The sequence below is a fragment of the Mustela lutreola genome, chromosome 2 (genome assembly GCF_030435805.1).
Source record: "Mustela lutreola isolate mMusLut2 chromosome 2, mMusLut2.pri, whole genome shotgun sequence".
Lineage (NCBI taxonomy): Eukaryota > Metazoa > Chordata > Mammalia > Carnivora > Mustelidae > Mustela > Mustela lutreola.
In genome coordinates, this window is record NC_081291.1 from 7,787,503 (window position 1) to 7,807,291 (window position 19,789).

Below are 19,789 nucleotides of genomic sequence, written 5' to 3' on the forward strand. Positions count from 1 at the left end.
CCCAGAGGATCTTAAGCAGGCTCCATGCTCACGGAGAAGGCCAATGTGAAGCTCCATCTCACGGCCCTAAGATCATGACCTGAGTTGAAATCAAGAGTCCGAGGCTTTACCAATTGAGCCACCCAGGAGCCCCTAATTTTTTTTTTTTAAGATTTATTTATTTATTTATTTGACAGCAGAATCACAAGTGGGCAGAGAGGCAGGCAGAGAGAGACGGGGAAGCAGGCTCCTGGTGGAGCAGAGAGCCCTGGTGGGCCTCCATCCCAGGCCCCGGAGACCATGCAGAGGCCCAACCCACTGAGCAAGCCAGGCACCCCCTAATTTTTTTTTTTTAAAGAAAAACTATATATCTTTGAAGAGACATAATCGAGGATACAACACTTAAAGTTCTCTAATGAAATGGCTTCACAAAAATCTTAAAAAACAAGCATCTCATAGGAATAATTCTTGCCATATGTGATATACATTCATTCCTGAAAAGCTAGATGATAAACTGACCCAAATTTCAACTGCACTTGGGAAATCTGTTTCCTAAAGATGCTCTATATTAAATCTTCTTTAAAAGAAAAAAAAGAGTCCATCTAAATGAAAACTAGGCGAATAATCGAAGGAAATGCCAGGCTAAAAAGCTGTTGGTCTAAGAAAAGATTCTGCCAGCCTTAGGAGTGCATTTTAAAGATTCAACATCTCTACTCAGTCTAGGATTAAATCCAAGCCAGAGGGTGGAAGCGAGTGCTGTTGAGTGAAGCTGCAGTTCCAGGCTTCTCCAGCAGGGGCGCCATAGCACAGTCAGCGAACACGCAGAGCGGCCCCCAGCTCTAAGGCAACCAGCACCTTCCCAGAATGTGTTTGAAGCACTTTCATACCTTAAAATCAAACCTACAGACCCTGTGACCCAGCGATGCCACTTGCAGAGGTTTATCCAAGATACACTTGCACACGTGCAAGAGGATGTACCGCAGTACTGTGTATAAAGGCAAAGGCTTGGACTCAAACCCCACGACCCTCCATAGGATCCTGATGTGGTATGTTGCGGGCCCAACCCCGCTGTAAAATATTATGCAGCCAGTGAAAGGGATTAAGACATTTGCCTTCTGGATGTTATGTCGATTTTTTTTTTTTAAAATTGGGGGGCGCTTGGGTGCCTCAGTAGGTTAAGCCTCTTCCTTCAGCTCAGGTCATGATCTCACGGTCCTGGGATTGAGCCCCTTGTCAGGCTCTCTGCTCAGCAGGGAGCCGGCTTCCCTCTCTGTCTCTGCCTGCCTCTCTTCCTACTTGTGATCTCTCTCTCTCTGTCTGCAAATAAATAAATAAAATCTTTTTTTTAATTTTAAAAAAATGTAAAAAGTTAAAAAAAATTTTTTTTAGTGCTATGGATCAAATTGTAAACCCCTATGCTCCCCCACAAGAAATATATGTTGAATCCCTAACCCCCAACACGATGGTATTTGGAGATGGGTCTTTGGGGAGGATGAGGCCATTCATGGTGGGGCCCCATGATGGGATTTGAGCCCTTATAAGAAGAGACACCAGAGAGCTTCTTGATTTCTCTATGCCAAGAGAGGACACAGCAGGAAGGTCGCCATGTGCAAGCCAGGAAGACAGTCCTCACTCGCACTAGATAAGGTTGGTGTGCTCATCTTGGACTTCCAAACCCCAGGACCGTGAGAAGTAAGTCTCTGCTGTTTCAACTGCTCAGGTAATGGTGTCTGTTATGACAGCCTGAGCCAACTAAGAGGGTAAGACAGTACAAATCTGTGGGTGTGCAACAGTTTCCAAGATATACTAGTAAGTGAAAAAGCAAGATGCAAAGCAGTGCTAAAATTGTATATAAAAAAAAGAGAGAAGTGTTTACCTGTCAGCTCGTTTATCCACAGAATAGCTCTGGAAATTTCCAAGGATTCCCCACAGCAACCGCGTCCTACAAGGGGAACTGGTGCTTTTCGAATTGTGTAAAATGTGAACAAGAGACTAACTCCCTTTACCATCATCCTATCAAACAACCAAACAATGGAGTGAGCTTCAGGTTCCCTTAGAGAATAAAGGAGCCTGGGGTCAGGGGCACCAGGCCCAGTGGGAAATTAGGTCTAGTCCTGGGAGCGTCCCAGTTTCACTATGTTTGTGTTCCAGGAAATAGGTTGGTTTCCGGTGCATATGGCCCGCAGGGACTACCTGAGCGTGGCCAGTGGACACTCGGGCCCCCAGGGTGAGTCCGTGGCCCCCAGAACACACTGGGGTCTTTGCAGCTGCCTGCAGTTACACGGGTCTCCCGACAAGTGGCGCGCGGTAGTTTGAGCCCAAAGCCCCCTGCCCCTCCCCCGGGCCGCAATGCAGCACTGGGGTCAGGAATGCGTCTAGGGACAGCTGGTACCCAGAGCCAGCATGCCTGGAGCCTTTTATGGGCACAAACAGGCCCCTGGTATCGCCCCCAGACAAGAATGCAGACCACTCAGGGAGGGAGCGTCTGCCCTTGCCATGCCCCTCTGAAGGAGCCAGACACTAGTCTAGGCCTGTGCCCCTTAGGGCCTGGGAGCCTGGCAGTCTGGGCTAGTAGCCTGGCTCCCACCACTGGGCCAGGTACTCACTGCTCAACTGTCAAGAGGAAAGCTGCCTTTCAAAGTTGCAGTAAGGGTGAAGAAAAGGTGTGTCCTGGGCCTACCACTGTGGGGACGACTGGCCCTGCACAGTAAGCTGTAATTGTTCTTATTATTTTATTAGGTTTTTAATTTTTTATGATATGACACCACACTCAAAGAAATCTTGTTTCAGATAGGAACTGGCTGTCTTCCACAGTCAAATTTTAGTGTAGGGTGCCGTGTCTTTAACATTCCCTCCTCTAAACAGGATTCTTTTCTTTCTCTCATGCCTACACTCAATTCCTCAGTAATTCTGTCCACATAGCCTGAGCCCCTATCGTTGCTCCTCTGGGCCAGTGCAGGCACTTTCACCTTTTTCTAGCTTCGACCTTCCCCCTTTACAGAGATCTGTGAGCATCTCAAGCAAATCAAGTCCAATGTCTGCCTCCCACGTCACTCAGAGTAAAAGCAAAGTCCTCCACGGAGCCCCACAAGGCTCTGCCCCATCATATTCCTGCCGTTGTTTCCTCCCACTACCCTCCCCCGTTGTTGCTCCAGCCACGAGGAGATCTTCGCTTTTTTGAGAAGGCACAGGCATGTTCTGGCCTCAGGACCTTTGCACTGCCGTTCCCTCACCCTGCAACGCTCTCCTTTCAAGTGTTCCCAGGGCAATGACGGCTCAGCTTACAGTATATGTCACACTTCTGCAGTGGAGCATCCCCTGACCACCATGGAAGGCATCAGCTGCAATTACCTCCATGATCTCTTCACTGTTAGTGCCTGTGTTCCCCATCAGGATGTCAATGCCACGAGGGCCGTGATTTTTGTCTGTTTCACTTACTGCTCGGAGGTTTAGCGTAAATAAAACACGTTTCCCTTTGTCTCTTCTGCCGCCACCATCTTCAGCTGCTTTTCCTAGCAATTCCTTATTTAAAAAGAAAAAGTCTGCCAAATGGCCCTTAGAGAGGGTAACGGCAGGCCAAAAGACATCAGTCGGCGGCCGGTGCAGGTACCAGGGTCCGGGCGGCTAAGGGCGCCCCAGGGCCGCCAGCGGAGACGCTCGTGTCCAGCCCGTCCCGCTGCGGGGATGAGCGCTCGGAGCGGCTGGAGCTGCCATCCAAGCCAGGGGGCAGCCAGCGGTTCAGGCCTTCCGAAGCCCCAGCGGGGCTCCCGGAGCCCTGGGAGGCGTCCTGCCTTCTGTGGCAGGGGCGACGGCCGCAGCAGACCAGGCGCAGGAGAGCGAAGCGCAGGTCGCGGTTGGTGAGCGTGTAAATGATGGGGTTCAGGAGCGAGTTGGCCATGGCCAGGCCCAGGAAGGGGTCGGCCTGCAAGAGCACCGGGCAGGCGCGCGCGGGGCACGCCACATCGAGCAAGAGCAGCAGGAAGAGGGGGCCCCAGCACGCCACGAAGGCCAGGAGCACCACGGTGAGCGTTCGCAAGAGCGCCAGCGAGCGCGGCGTGCGGCGTGCGCGGCCCGGGGCGCCCCCGGGGCGTCCCCGCAGGCGCCGCGCGTTGGCGCGCACCTGGCAGTAGATGTGCGCGTAGAGCGCGCAGATGGCGGCCAGGATGCCGAGGAAGGCGAGCACGCAGAAGAGCACGTAGGCCTTGGCGTAGAGCGGCAGGACCGTGGAGCAGGTGTCCAGGCGGCCCAGACAATTCCAGCCGAGCGCCGGCAGCAGTCCGAGCAGCAGCGACACGCCCCAGGCGGCGGCCGCCATGGCCAGCGAGCGGCCCCGACGCGCGGCGGGCGCGGGTCCTCGGCGGGCCATGGTGAGGCGGCGCTCGAGCGCGATGGCCAGGAGGCTCAGCACGGACGCGGCGAGCGCCACGAAGACGCCACCTTCACGGGCGAACCAGAGCGCGGGCGACAGGCGCAGCGTGAGGGGCCCCGACAGCAGGATGTTGGCGGCATAAGCCGCGCCCGCCAGCAGGTCGGACAGCGTCAGGCTGCCCAGGAGCAGGAACATGGGCGCGTGGAAGCGCGGGTGGCGGCCCAGCACGAACAGCACCGCCAAGTTCTCGAGCACGATGAGGGCGCACACCGCCAGGCACACGACGGCGTCTGCACGCAGCCCCGCGCCCGGCTGGTAGCGCGCGCCGCGAAGCTTGCCCGTGTAGTTGTAATGCAAGACGATGACCTCGCTCACTGGCGCCGGCCGCAGCAGCCCCGACTCCATGGGCCGCTTGCCCCGAAGGCTGCGGAGAGGTAAGGGACAGCGTGAGGCCTGGGGAGGTAGGTGGGCACGGTAGGGGGCTCGCAGTGTTGGGGAAGGTGCAGACACAAAGACACGCCAATAATATCAGGAGGGGACACAGCGACAGAGTCCCACAGGAAAGGGACACTAGTAAGTCACACATAATCGGGGATATCCAGGGGCAGATTCAATCATAAGCAGACAGGGACGCACACACGAATGCAGTGACACGGCAAGTCCTTGACAAGGACTTGTACTCACAGTCACACCCCATGGGGGAAACAAGAAAATATATTCACACAGGAGCGGAGCAACATAGCCAGAGTCACACAGGGACCCAAATTCAGCCACAGAGAGGGTCTCACCCACTCGTTCAGGCCACAATTTCACAGCCTCCACCCTCAGCTAGCGCGGGAACCCGGAACCTCACAGTCTATGTGAGAAAGTTGTCTGTCCTCCCATTTTAGAGGCAGAGCCTGAGGGCAGCAGACAGGATCCAGATGGCTTTTGCAGAGGGGTGCACGTGTCTTTACCGTGTAATAATACTTCCTGCCCAAGACTTCACCCTCTAGTCCCCTCACAGGTCTCAGTCCCAGTTTACAGACTGGAAACCGTTAACTCAAAAGTTCCTCGAATAAGAAGGGGACACGAAGGTTTTCATGTTTCAACACAAATACAGCTCCTCAGAAATGCTCAGACAGTCAAGCAAGTCCCACTTAATGGATGAGAAAATCGAGGCTGGGAAGGGGAACGGACTTATTTGCACAGGGCAGGAAAAAATGCACCCTGGCTGGCATCGGTTGCCCTCGGGGAACCTGGCGCGAATACAGACCCAGGGAGTCACGGACTCAGCCGCGGGGAGGGAGGCATCAGATCCGTGCGGACACGGGTGACGCTCTGATGCGGACACAGAGCCAGAGGCTCACAGCCTCGGTATCTCCCCCCTCGCCTCGGAGTCCTTGGAAACAGGACTGAAGTAGCGAAACTTGCAGTGTGTCCGGGAGAAGAAGAGGGCGAGGCCAGAGGAGTCCAGGCGACCCTTTTCCTATCCCTGGCCCCGGCATCCAGCCCGGGAGTCTCCGCCTTCCCTCCCACCCCCGCCACCCGCTTCCCCTGAGGCTTCCGGGGAGATACAAACAGGGGAACCGGGGGAGCGCGGTCAGGGCAATCCCCTGCGGGCCGGACTGAGCCCCGCGCCCCTGGAGACCGAGCGCAGTACACTCACCCCGCGCCCTGGTCGTGCGCCGGCGGCAGTTGCTCTGCCCGGAGCAGAGTGAGCGGACGCGGCTCCGGGGGCGGGACCGGAGCTGGCAGGCGAGGGGGAGGGCCCACGACGCGGACCTCTGGCGGTCGCCAGCAGTGGCCCCCTCCCCTTGGGGCCCGGGCACCCAGCCCATGGCTGCCAGCCTGTGCCACCCGCCGCGGCACCGGAGCGCGCCCCGTCGGCGACTGGCACCGGCGAGCCCTTGGCTCCCCCCTCCGGGCCTGAACTGCTCCCAGGGACCGCTCCGTCGCGGTAGGAGGACCCGGGGAAGCGGGAAGGGGAGGTTCTCAGCAGGGGCGGTCGTAGCCTGAGCCTCTTCCTGCCCCCCAGCAGAGGGGTCCCGTCTGTGCTATGGGGCCTGGACACTGGTCCCTGCCTACTTCCCGCCTACCTTGCAGCTAAGACTCCGGGATGCACCCCGAGAACGCCCCCGTCACGCCCCGTCGGCGACGGACCCCAGGCTCGCAGGTTAGGAGGGGTCTTCAGCAAGGCGACAATAGCCTCAGTCCCTGGACCCCAGCAGTCACCTTCGGGTGGCTCCGGGCGCTGGGCCTTCTCCATCCCTCCTCCCCCGGCTCCCACGCCTGGCTTAGAGGGAGTTGGGGAGGAGCAGGAGAAGGCAGGATTTTGGTGGGAACCTCCTTCTCCCCAAATGAGGAAGTTCTGGCTCCCCCACACCTGGTCTCTGCTACCCTTACTGCTCCCAACGATGTGATTTACTCATTTAACATGTTTCTGGGCTGTGTCCCCACCAGAAGGTCAGCCCCCACAGAGGCAGGGCCTCCCGCAGGGGCACAGCCCAGGCCCAGTAAGTTATCTGCTGAGCGAGTGAATGAATGAATGAGTGTGCTTCTATGTGTGGATCTCATTCATCAGATCTGGGGTCTGTCTCTCTTTCTCCTGGTCTCTCTCCTGTCTCTCTGTCTTTGTCTATGTCGCTCTCCCACGCCTCTCCCAGGCTTCCGCTTCTCCAACGGGCCAGTCCCAGCTGGCCCCACACCCCCACTCCCAGTTCCCAGGAGCTCCCCCACCCTCAGACCAGAGGCTCTAGCCAGGAAGGGGGGACTGGGATTGGTGGCTGCCCTTTGACTCAGCCATGAGGAGAGGATTGGGGGTGCCCCCCCCCCCGTGAGGGATAGAGAGGGGCACCCAGGCCTGGTCATAGCCCCATGTACCCCTTGGGGATCCCTGAGGCTTCTACCCCACACTGTTCCTTGGGGAGACAGAAAGGTTCCCACTTGCTCCAACCAAAGACACACCCAGGGCAAGTGCAGCCAGTGGGGCCGAGGTGGGGGGATGGGGAACACCTGGGTGGGGGTGCCCCACAGCCTGGCCTTCCAAGCCAGCAGAGATGAGCCCTGAAGATTCCCCAGATGCAGTGGGACCAGCCAGATGCTGGATAAATGACCCCCTTCTGTGAAAGGGAAGCCGCACCCTTCCTGGGAAGGTGGCCTCCTCACACCTCCCTGGGCTCTACGTGTCCTGGGCCCTCCCACCGCCACCGCCCACCCGCAGGGCCCCTTTTCTGTAGACTAGGACCCTGCCTTCTCCAGCTCTGTGCCTCCACCCCTCTCCACCATTCCACACCTGTGGCCACAGTTCTTAATACCCAGATCAGGTCGGGCGCCTGGGTGGCTCCGTGGGTTGGGCCGCTGCCTTCGGCTCGGGTCATGAGCTCACAGTCCTGGGATCGAGTCCCGCATCAGGCTCTCTGTTCAGCGGGGAGCCTGCTTCCCTCTCTCTCTGCCTGCCTCTCTGTCTACTTGTTATCTCTCTGTCAAATAAATAAATAAAATCTTTAAAAAAAAAAAAAAAAAAAAACCTAGATCAGGTCCCTCTCCTGCTCTAAATTCTCCCATGGCTCCCAAGGTGACTCGAAGTAACTGCCACTGTGCTCACCACCGTCCACATGGCCCCGCTCTGTGTCTCCTTACTTACTCCACTGCTGTCCCTGCCTCCAGCCACCCTCTGTGTTCCTGTCCCAATGGCCTCCGACCGATTCCTCACACAATTCAGGACCCTTGCTCTTGGGGATAAGTCACCCTTTCCCCCAACACTTCCCAGCTGGTCACCTCCTCAGAGAGGCCTTCCTTGGTCTCTCCCCGTCCTCCCCAGTCTCACATGGTATTTGGCACCGTGTGAAACTACCTTATTTATTTTTTGACAGGGCCCATGGTGTGTCTGTGCCCTAACCCACAGGTCCGGGAAGGCAGAAACCCTGTCTGTCCCTCTGGCCTGGTGTCATCTAAATAGAAAGGGCTCAGAGTCTGGCGCCAGGCTCAGCTACTCCGTAGTCTAGGACCGTGGGCAAATGAGCCTCAGTGGCCTCATCTGTAGAATGGACTTAATAACAGTGTCCTCTCTGAGGGATACTAAAGAGGAAAGATATGATTAGAACAGAACCAGATGCGGCGCCTGGATGGCTCAGTGGGTTAAGCCTCTGCCTTCAGCTCAGGTCATGATCCCAGGGTCCTGGGATCCAGCCCTGCATCGGGCTCTCTGCTTGGCTGGGATCCTGCTTCCTCCCCTCTCTCTCTCTGCCTGCCTCTCTGCCTACTTGTGATCTTTCTTTGTGTCAAATAAATAAATAAAATCTTAAAAAAAAAAAAAAAAAAACAGAACCAGAATTTTAAAAAAACAAAAACAAAAAACAGAGCCAGGACATGCAGTGAGAGCTCCATAAATGGTGGGTACTCTGGATCAGTACTGTGTCCCTGAAGAGGAATTAGGAGGGGCCTCAGCTCAGGCCTCATGGGCCTTAAGCGCCCCCCACCCATCTTTCCCACCCCCCCCCAGCCCCAGCCCCAGTCAAGCCCGGTCTCTTCCCCAGGGAAGGGCAGCTCAAGCCACAGCCCGCGCAGCTGATGCGTGCCCGGGCGGGCACCCACCTAGCAGGTTCTGCTCCCAGCGCCCTCCCACGGGGGCTGCCCCGCCCGGCTCAGCACCCACTCTCAAAGCAGAGTCGGCACCAGCGAGAGGAGAAAATGCCCAGTGCTGTGGTCTCAAACCCCCACCCGCCTCGAGGGTTGCAGGACCGCAGCTGGGGTGGGGGGAGGTTCCATTTCGCCCTCTCCACCCCATTTGCACGGATCGATCTTGAGCCCTGAATGCCCTAGGCAGGGAGGAGCAAACTGACAATTCTCCCCCAAGCCCCCCTGCCCTGGCCAGAGACCAGAGCAATCATGGTTGGAGGGGGGGCTCTTAAACTGGAGGCCCAAGGACCCCAGGTCTGTTCGCTTAGCTCAGAGGCCTCGCATTCAAACAACCAGCAGACCTGCCCGGAAACACTGTGCTTTAGCTGGTAAATCTGTTGCTTGCAGGGGTGCAGGCTAACAACTCGGGGACTATTTATATGCCAGTGTTGAACCAGCAAGTACATAGGGTCCGTACCGACGGCCAGATTCGGGCTGGTGCAGAAGGAAGCTGCGAATGAGCAAGGTGGGCGCGCCTGGCTGGCTCAGGCGGTGGAGCGTACCTGCTCTTGATCTCAGGGTTGTCGGTTTGAGCCCCACCTTGGGTGTAGACATTACTTAAAAATAAAATCTAGAAAAAGAAGAAAGGAAGGAAGGAAGGAAGAAAAATGGTGCTGGACTGTGGTTAGCAGTATGGTGTATTCATTTTATTTTATTTATTTTATTTTTTTTTTAAAGATTTTATTTATTTATTTGTCAGAAAGAGAGTGAGCGAGAGCGAGCATAGGCAGACAGAGTGGAAGGCAGAGTCAGAGGGAGAAGCAGGCTCCCTGCGGAGCAAGGAGCCCGATGTGGGACTAGATCCCAGGACGCTGGGATCATGACCTGAGCCAAAGGCAGCTGCTTAACCAACTGAGCCACCCAGGCGTCCCTATTTTATTTTTTTAAAAGCTTTTGTTTACTTATTTGATGAGAGACACAGCGAACAGCGATAGAGGGAACACAAGCTATGGGAGTGGGAGAGGGAGAAGCAGGCTTCCTGCCGTGCAGGAAGCCCGATGTGGGACTCATCCAGAAGCCCCTATCATGACCTGAGCCAAAGGCAGACACTTAACGACTGTGCCACCCAGGGGCCCTGATGTATTTATTTTAATAGGCACAAGGGGCGTCTGGGTGGCTCAGTTAGTTAAGTGTCTGTCTTTGGCTCAGGTCATGATCCCGGGTTCTTGGGATGAGCAACAGAGCATGCTCCTTGCTCAGCGGGGAGCCTGCCTCTCTCTCTCTGGCTCTGATGCTTCCCCTCCTCATACTCTCTGTCTCTCTCTGACAAATAAATAAATAAAATCTTTTAAAAAGATAGATATGAAAATAAATATAAGTGTGTGTATACATGGGTTAGTAAACACACACATATTTCCTGGCACTGTCTGCTGAAGGTTTGGAAGCATTGATACCCCAGGAAAAAATGAATACACTCAGATCCCAGGTCTTGTTTTTTTTTTTTTTTTTTTTTTTAAGATTTTATTTATTTTACAGAGAGAGAGAGAACAAGCAGGGAGAGCAGCAGATGGAGAGGGAGAAACAGACTCCCCACTGAGCTGGGAGCCGGATACAGGGCTCCATCCTAGCACTCTGGGATCAGGGTCCGAGTACAAGGGAGACACATAATGACTGAGCCACCCAGACGCCTCAGCCACCAGGTCTTGCTCTCTAAATACCATTTTCCAGGGCGCCTGGGTGGCTCAGTGGGTTAAAGCCTCTGCCTTTGGCTCAGGTCATGATCCCAGAGTCCTGGGATCAAGCCCCACATCAGGCTCTCTGCTCCGTGGGGAGCCTACTCCCCCCCCCCCACCTGCCTCTCTGCCTGCTTGTGATCTCTGTCAATCAAATAAATAATTAATAAATAAATAAAATTGTAAAAAAAAAGTTTAAAAAAATTAATAAAAATAAATACCATTTTCCAATACAGGGACCCAGGGCTGGAGAAATGGCTGATTCTAGGGCTAGAGCCGAGAAAACACCACACCAGTCTGGAGACACTTCCAGCGGCAGAAATACTTAAAACAAGCTGGAAGGACTCGGAAGCCAACCTCAAAGAACTCTCCTTGGCCACAGCTGGAACAATTCGAGAACAAAGTGAATAACCATAGCATTGGATTATGACCCCAGCGATGAAATCAAGTCCACACGAGTCCGTACTGATTAAAAATACGTGAGTAAATCCATTTAAAAATGGAGGAGAAGGGCTCCTGGGTGGCTCCGTCGGTTAACCCTCTGCCTTCGGCTCAGGTCATGATCCCAGGGTCCTGGGATCGAGCCCCGCATCGGGCTCTCTGCTCGGCGGGGAGCCTGCTTCCCCCTCTCTCTCTGCCTGACTCTCTGCCTACTTGTGATTTGTCGAATAAAAAAATAAAATATTTTTTTAAAAAATGGAGGAGAAGGGACAAATGTCCCTGACAGGAGACTTTCAATTAATAAATGCAGAATGAGAGGTGCCTGGGTGGCCCAGTCGATGAAGTGTCCGACTCTCGGTTCTGGTCATGATCAAACCCCGCTTGGGGCTCCGTGCTTAGCTCGGAGTCGGCTGGTGAGTCTCTCTCCCTCTCCCTCCCCTTTTGCTCCCCCCCCCACTCTCTCTCTCTGAAATAAATAAATAAAATCTTTTAAAAAAATAAATGTAGAATGAACGATGAAAGTAGAAAATCGCCATTAGAATGCCACAGTAAATGACTGCAGGAGGCAGAAGCCACTGATGGATGAGAAATTTAATGGACAAAATTTTAAGGAGAAACAGGACATTTGCATAGCCTCAGAGTTTCTACCCCTAAACATCTCTTAACCACCTTGATGTCTTTTTTTTTTTTTAAAGATTGTATTTATTTATTTGACAGAGATCACAAGTAGGCAGAAAGGCAGGCAGAGAGAGAGAGGAGGAAGCAGGCTCCCCACTGAGCAGAGAGCCCGATGCGGGGCTCGATCCCAGGACTCTGGGATCATGACCTGAGCCTAAGACAGAGGCTTTAAGCCACTGAGCCACCCAGGCACCCCACCACCTTGATGTCTTGTGAGGTGCCTGGCTGGCTCAGTCAGTAGAGCGTGCGACTCTTGGTCTCCAGCCCCAAAGTGGGTATAATGCTTACGTAAAAAGAATGTTTTTTTTTTTTTAATTACCTTGATGGCCTTAATCTTTGTCCACAAATTATTTAATTTAATTTAATTTGACAGAGAAAGACCCACTGAGAGAGGAAACACAAGCACGGGGAGTGAGAGAGGGAGAAGCAGGCTTCCCACTAAGCAGGGAGCCCGGTGCGGGGCTCAATCCCTGGACCCTGGGATCATGGCCTGAGCGGAAGGCAGATGCTTAGTGACTGAGCCACCCAGGTGCCCCATCCACAAATTCTTCTTTTTTTCCCCCACAAATTCCTGATAGTCCTTCCCATAAGCAGTGGAGTTAAGTTGCCCCCTCCTTGAGAGGGAATGGACTCCAGCTTTAGTCCTAACAGCTAAAAGTTGGCAGCAAGCAAGGCGTCCTTCAGTAGGGGAGTGGATAAACTGTGGGACATCCACACACGCTGAACATTATTCAGCGCTAAAAAAAAAAAAAAAAAAAAAAAAAACGAGCTATCAAACCATGAAAAGGCAGGAGGAAACTTAAATGCATATCACTGAGTGAAAGAAGCCAGTCAGAAAAGCTACCTGTGAGGCGCCTGGGGAGCTCAGTTGGTTGAGAGCTCTTGGTTTCCGCTCAGGTCATGCTCTCAGGGTCATGGGATCAAGCCCCGAGTACGGCTCTGCGCTCAGCGAGGAGTCTGCTGGAGATTCTCTCTCTCCCCCTCCCTCTGCTCCTCCTCCTCCTCTCTCTCTCTCTCACACACACACACACACACATAAATAAATAAAATCTTTTAAAAAAGAAAAAGAAAAGGCTGCACGCTGTTTGACTGCAGCTCTAGAATATTCTGGAAGAGCCAAAAGGGTGGAGACAGTAGAAGGCGCAGGGGTTGGCAGGGGTTACGGGGTGGAGAAGGTTGCCTAGGTGGGGTACATTGGATTTTTATGGCAGTGGGGGTGGGTACATGTCATTTTACGCTGATCCAGACCCAGAGAATGGAACTGCCCAAGAGTGAAGCCTAATGTCAGCTGTGGACTCTGGGTGACAATGACGTGTCATGGTAGGTTCACTAGTTCTACATGCCGTGGGACTGTGACGTGGCATGTTCACTGTGGGGGAAGTTGTGGGGGCATCAGGGTGTATATGGGGGGACTCAGGACTTTGCACTGAATTTCAGAGCTCTGAAAAATAAGTTTATTAAGTTTTCAAAACACCTCTGCCATTTCAAGTGGACAGATGCTCCAGGGCCATGCCCTCTGGTGGCTTTGGAAATACGGATTGCCAGCCTGACCGAAGATGTTTTGAGTTTGGGACGCCTGACTGAGATGCCAGGGACAAGGACTTGGGGGCAGACCGATGGCAGAGCCATTTTCAGGTTCCAGAACCTCTGCACTTCAGTCTCCTCCCCTGAGCATAGGGACACACACTGCCTTCTCCCTGCCCCGTTAGGGCCTCACCTTCTGGTGGTGGGATCAAAAAACCCATAGACAAGGTAGTAAGTGGATTCCACATAGTGATGTGTGCTATTAATCAATTAGATATCATGGTGGCATAGGAGAGTGACTGGGGACCATTTCAGATCCAGAGAGCCGGGCATCCCTCCTTGAGGCGGTAAAGGGAGCTGAGGTCAGCAGAAAGGGGGTTCCTAGCAGAGGAATCATCATGAGCAAAGCCCTAGCATACTCCTTCTACTTTTTATCTCTTAAAAAGATTACTTGTTTATTTATTTGACAGATCACAAGTAGGCAGAGAGAGAGAGAGAGAGAGGAGGAAGCAGGCTCCCTGCTGAGCAGAGAGCCCATAAATATGGGGCTCGATCCCAGGACCCTGAGACCATGACCCGAGCTGAAGGCAGAGGCTTAACCCACTGAGCCACCCAGGCGCCCTACTCCTTTTATTTTTTAAAAATGAGGTGACATTCACATAACATAAAATGAACCTTTTTAAAGGAACAGTCCACTGCCTTTGAGCACATTCACAAGGGTATGCAAGCACCACCTCTGTCTAGTTTAAACAATCAAAAAAAAAATGTCATCACCGCAGAAGGAAACCACACCCATTAAGAAGCCATTCCTCATTGCCTCCTCCCGGGATACTTCATGTAAATGGAATCATGCAATCTGTGGCCTTTTTTTATCAGACTTCTTTCACTTGGCATCCTGTTTTTTGGGGTCCTTCCAGCTGTTAAAGGCACCAGGAGTCCATTTCTTTTTATGGCTCAATAGTATTTTATTGCAGGGCACCTGGGTGGCTCAGTGGGTTAAGCCGCTGCCTTCAGCTCGGGTCATGATCTCAGGGTCCTGGGATCGAGTCCCACATCGGGTTCTTTGCTCGGCAGGGAGCCTGCTTCCTCCTCTCTCTCTCTGTCTGCCTCTCTGCCTACTTGTGATCTCTCTCTGTCAAATAAATAAATAAAATATTTTAAAAAAATAGTATTTTATTGCATTTGTGGACTTCTTCTTAAAGGTTCTAAAAGGCTCCTAGAAGAGACTTCCAGTTGGCCGGGAAGGGGCGGAGGAGGCAGCCTTGTGCTGGGGCATCACCTTGTCTCGAGATGCTGGGCAGGTCTTGGGCAGTCAGATGACTCTCTCTCCTCACCTGCTCACCTCAGGCCTGGCCTGCTGGCCAGGGGGAGAAGCTGACCTCATCCTCCCTCGCCTGCGTCCCCAGTTACAGCTCAGGTTAAACTCCGGCCAAGACTTCAAAATCTGTTGACGTGGGTGGGGGTCAAGTCCTCGGGGAGACAGGAGGAATCAGGCCCTGTTCTTTCCCCCAGGCCGCCCCTCGAGGTACCCTCCAACCTACACTCTCTCACTTCCCAAGCCCTAGGCTTGGAAACTGGGAGTCAGCACCTCCCCTCTCTTGCCCCCTCACACTTAGACATTCATTTCACAGACTAGGTGGAAGGGAAGGAGAAAGAACAGCTGGGCCGAAGCAGTCGATCAGCACAGGCAAAGGCCTGGAGACCACAAAGAATGGGTGTGCAAAAGAAAAGGAAATGAGGTCAGTTAGTGGGAGCTTGGCTTAGGGGAGAGGAAAGAAGAGAGGGGTGGGGGTGGTTTGGGGGTGGGGGTAAGGGTCAGGTCCAGCGGGGCCCGAAATGCCAAGCCTCTGCCGTCTGACCACCACCTCCCTAGATGACGGGCCAAACCTCTCTGATCTCAGTCACCCCCCTTGGTAAGCTGGGGTCTTTCACACAGAGGTCTTGTGAACACGGATGCAGTCATCGGGGCCGTGTTGACACCTCTCCCGACAGCAAACCATGCTATAAATGTCAGCATGTTTTAATGGCTTTACTGAGACACGATTCGCCTACCATACAATTCACCCACTTAAAGTGTGATTTTGGATTTCAATGGTTCTTGGTGGATTCGCAGAGCGTGTTCCCAGTCCCCACATCTAATTGTGGAACCCTGCATCACTCCCAAAGGGAACTCCGTACCCCCTGGCCATCACCTTCAGTTCTCCCCTCCTTGCGTCCCCTTGCAAACCACGAATGTACTTTCCTGTTACATTTGTAACAGGATTTGTCTGTTCTTGACATTTCCTTCCAATGGAATCATGTGATACTTTGTATCTGGCTGGCTTCTTTCACTCAGCTGAGTGTTTCGAAGACTCAGCCATGTCGCAGCATGAATCTGAACGTCATTCCTTTTTATGGCTGGATAAGATGTCAGGGTATGGATTTGCCACGTTTCGTTTTTCCACTCATCAGCTCGTGGGCATTTGGGTTGCTTCTCCTTTTTTGGCTAGCTAGGAAAATGCTGCTATGAACCTTCACGTGGAGGCTTTTTGTGCGGATATCTATTTTTGTCTACATGGGGTATATTCCTAAGAGTGGAATTGCTGGGTCAGAGGGTAACTCTTTAACGTTTTGAGGAACTGCCAGACTTTTCCAGATCGACTGTGCCATTTTGCATTCCCAGCTGCAACATACACGGGTTCAGACTTCCCCACATCCTTGCTAATGCTTGTTGTCCATCCTATTATTATTATTATTTTAAGATTTTATTTATTTGTCAGAAAGAGAGAGCACACAAGCAGGCAGAGAGGCAGGCAGAGGCAGAGAGAGAGGCAGGCTTCCCGCCGAGCAAGGAGCCCAATGCGGGACTCAATCCCAGGACCCCAGGATCATGACCCGAGCTGAAGGCAGAAGCTTTAACCCACTGAGCCACCCAGGCGCCCCTTGTTTTTTGCTACTGTTTTTTTTTTTTAAAGATTTTATTTATTTATCTGTCAGAGAGAGCGAGCACAGGCAGAGGCAGAGGCAGAGGGAGAAGCAGGCTCCCCGCTGAGCAAGGAGCCTGATGTGAGACTCGATCCCCAGATGCTGGGATCATGACCTGAGCCGCAGGCAGCCGCTTAACCACCTGAGCCACCCAGGCGTCCCTTTGCTACTGTTTTTAATGATCCACTCTTCACACCGTAGTCCATCCTTCCTCCTGTCCTTCTGCTCACAGCTCTCCATTACTCCTTGGTGCCCTTTGAAGAAAGTTCAGAGAGTCCTGGCCATTGGCGTTGGCTCTCCCCACTGCCACCTCGCCTTCCCCCTGCTTCACCCCATAACTTAGTTCCTGCCTCTGAATGTCCAAATCTGGCAACTGCTTCTCAAGGTCAGAGAGAGGCAGGCTGTGGGGTCAGGCAGTTAGGGGCTGGAATCCTGGCTCTGATGATCCTGGGTGGATGAATTCACCTCTGTGAGCCTCAGTTTGCTCATCAGTTAAATGGGAATCAGATTATTCCCTCTCTCATTGGGTTCAATGACTTAGTTGATGTCAACTCCTTTTTAAGGTTTTAATTTTTTAAGTAATCTCTATACCCATCAAGCTCGAACTCACAGCCCTGAGATCAATAGTCCAACACTTGGATGCCTGAGTGGCTCAGTTGGTTAAGCAACTGCCTTCAGCTCAGGTCATTATCCTGGATTCCCAGGATCAAGTCCCTTGTAGGGCTCCCTGCTCAGTGGGGAGTCTGCTTCTCCCTCTGACCCTCTCCCCTCTCATGCACACTCTCTCTCATTCCCTCTCTCAAATAAATAAATAAATAAATAAATAAAATCTTTAAAAAAAAAAAAAAAAAGGCCCACACTCTACTGCTTAAGCCAACAGACGTCCCTCATGTCAAATCTTTAGTCCAATGTCTAGCATTGAGTAGGGGTTATATCGATCAAGATTTGCTTAGTTGGCAGTTCCAGAAAAAAAAAAAATTATGTTCAACTGAAAAACGACTGAAACTCATGTGAGGAAAAGGAAGAAATGAATTGGCTCCTGTAACTGAAAATCTAGGCACCTAGGAGTTGTGTTGACTTCAGGTACAGTTGGATCAAGAAGCTATATAGTGTCTATGGGAAACTAACTTGCTGCCTCCTGGCTCTACTGGGCTTTCATCTCATCAGGCTTCCGTGGGACAGTAGAGATCGTGTCTGGCACCATAGATCCGTGACTCCCACTCAGCAGCTACTTGGAAAGAGATACCCAACTGCCCCAAGGTTTCAACAGCAGTCCTTGTACTGCATCATCATTGGTCCAGCTGGAATCACATGACACAACCAAACCAATGGCATGGCCTAGGGGATGGACTGCTCTGATTGGCTGGGTCAGAGAGAGGTCATTCCAAATTTGTCAGCACACCTCCATCTGAGCCAATATGAGTCCTCGAGCCCTGGTAGGTTGTATTTCAGGCTTCTGAGATGGGAAGGCATGAGGCGTTGGAAAGGTCAGGGGTTACATTTATGGAGTTCCGTTGGGGATAGCTTAGTTTGAGGTGCCTCTAGGCCATCACACGGTGCCCCTGAGTCATCAGCTGGGTAGGAGACAGCAGTCACCGGATGTCTTGGTGGCTCGCATTCTTTTTATTGCTTTTATGGGAAGGTAATTTCATCTCCCTATGAAGGATACAATTGGAAAGTGTAATTATTATGATGTATAATTTCTCCACCTGGAGATAATTGCCTTTTTTTTTCTCCTTCTTAGAAGTTCTGGCAGCACATCTCAATTCAGCTTTCCAAATGACCACACCGTCCAGAGAATGGAGAGGAAGTGTGCTCTTTTCTTCCTGGGTTTTTTCTGCTGGGCAGTTTCTCCTGCCACTGTCCCGCGGGAATCATCTTCAATTCCCATATTGGGACACCTGTTTCCTCAATCTTGAGTCTTCCTTTTTTCTTTTTATCTTTCTTCTTTTTTTTTTTTTTTTATTTACTCCCTTGTTTTGGTTGAGTGCATCCTGCAATAACTTTCTAAGAACATAAGAGCACGGGAGATGACATTTTTTAGTCCCTCTGCATTTTGAAATGTCTCTGCCTGCTCCTTGCACTTGGTCACTATTTTGGCTGGAAATAGGGGTCTGGGTTCGAAATCCTATTCTGTCAGAATGTTGAGGCTACAGATCCATTGTCTCTTTATTTCCAGTGTCTTTGAATTTGCTGCTTGTGCCACCAGGAATGCACTCCTTTCCTCCTCATCCTTTTGATACCACAATGGCCATTTCAAGGGTAAACCAATAGCTCTGGACGGAAAAACCCAGCCAAGTCCATGACTGCTTTGACCGATTCTGGCCATCAAATGCAGGTGGAAGCGGAGTCACTTCTGTACATCAGTCACTTCTGAGCCGAGGCATCGAAAAGCCCACACATGCTTCTCCGGTCTCCCTGGACGTGTTTGTTCCTGCAGCAAAACTTGACTTATGCTGGGGCGCCTGGGTGGCTCAGTGGGTTAAAGCCTCTGCCTTCCGCTCAGGTCATGATCCCAGGGTCCTGGGATCAAGCCCCACATCGGGCTCTCTGCTGAGCAGAGAGCCTGCTTCCCTTCCTCTCCCTCTGCCTGCCTCTCTGCCTACTTGTGATCTCCCTCTCTCTGTCAAATAAATAAAATATTTTTTAAAAATACTTGACTTATGCTAATACAGAGTGCAGCATGAACGTGGCTTCCTCAGAGAGGTCCTCCTGGGTCTCAGTGGCTAAACTAAGATCACTTCCCCTATCACCAGCATGTATTTCCTGATGTGACCCTTACTGCTATCATAACATAATATTGTTATTTGTGTAACAAGTTCAGCATCCATCTCCTGCATCCCTCCACCAAGACCCTGAGAGGAGAGAGTGGTATTTGGTTTACTTACCCAGTGCTGGAGCTTTGAACCCAGAAAGAGCCTGGCCCATAGTAGATGTTCAGGATCTATTTGTCGAATTTATTTGTAGTCAATTTTTGAAGATTTTATTTATTTATTTGACACAGACAGAGAGCACAAGCAGGGGGAGCAGCAGGGAGAGGGAGAGGGAGAAGCAGACTCCCGCCAAGCAAGGAGCCTGATGCGGGACTCGATCCCAGGACCCTGGGGTCATGACCTGAGCTGCAGGCACACACTTAACCTTTGAGCCACCCAGGCGTCCCTCTCACTCACACAACTCCTGATGTCATAGCAGCGTGAGGGGCAGCCCAAGATGGCCTCAAGGAAGCAAGGAAGTTTGACAAGGAGCGTGATTAAAGGTGAAAAAGCATCTGCATGTTTCATTTTCTTCAAGAGCACCTAATGCACTCTAGCAACTGCTCAGCCGGGAGGGATGTCCAGGGCATGATGTAGTTCACTGAGGGGCCTGGGAACAGGGGAGAGAGAGGCCCAGCGGCATGCTTGGAATTGCTCAGAGACCCAGGGGGAAATTCATGCAGCCTCACCAAGACCGAGATGCAGTCACCAGAAGAGAGTCCTGCCTTACGGGACTCCGCGCCAAGTGC

General features: G+C 52.3%; 1 protein-coding gene and 1 long non-coding RNA gene across 3 annotated transcripts; one reads left to right on the forward strand and one right to left on the reverse strand.

Moving 5' to 3' along the window:
• On the reverse strand, window positions 1-6,165 carry S1PR5 (sphingosine-1-phosphate receptor 5). Its single transcript, XM_059159958.1, has 2 exons — window positions 5,997-6,165; window positions 1-4,772 (listed from the first exon to the last, which is right to left on the reverse strand). Exon 2 carries the CDS (start codon window positions 4,751-4,753, stop codon window positions 3,566-3,568), a length of 1,188 nt encoding a protein of 395 aa, XP_059015941.1. The 5' UTR covers window positions 4,754-4,772; window positions 5,997-6,165; the 3' UTR covers window positions 1-3,565.
• Window positions 6,166-6,182: 17 nt separating this feature from the next.
• LOC131823522 (uncharacterized) lies at window positions 6,183-18,909 on the forward strand. Of its 2 annotated transcripts, none has more exons than XR_009350591.1 (3): window positions 6,183-6,503; window positions 10,917-11,159; window positions 18,032-18,909. It is a non-coding gene; the product is annotated as an uncharacterized LOC131823522 (long non-coding RNA). The 2 variants fall into 2 exon arrangements; XR_009350592.1 differs by having other exon boundaries at window positions 18,467-18,909.
• The last annotated feature ends 880 nt before the right edge of the window (window positions 18,910-19,789 follow it).

Bases quoted from the DNA above. Each gene is read 5' to 3' on its own strand.
- S1PR5 (XM_059159958.1), bottom strand. From the start codon at position 4,753: ATGGAGTCGGGGCTGCTGCGGCCGGCGCCAGTGAGCGAGGTCATCGTC.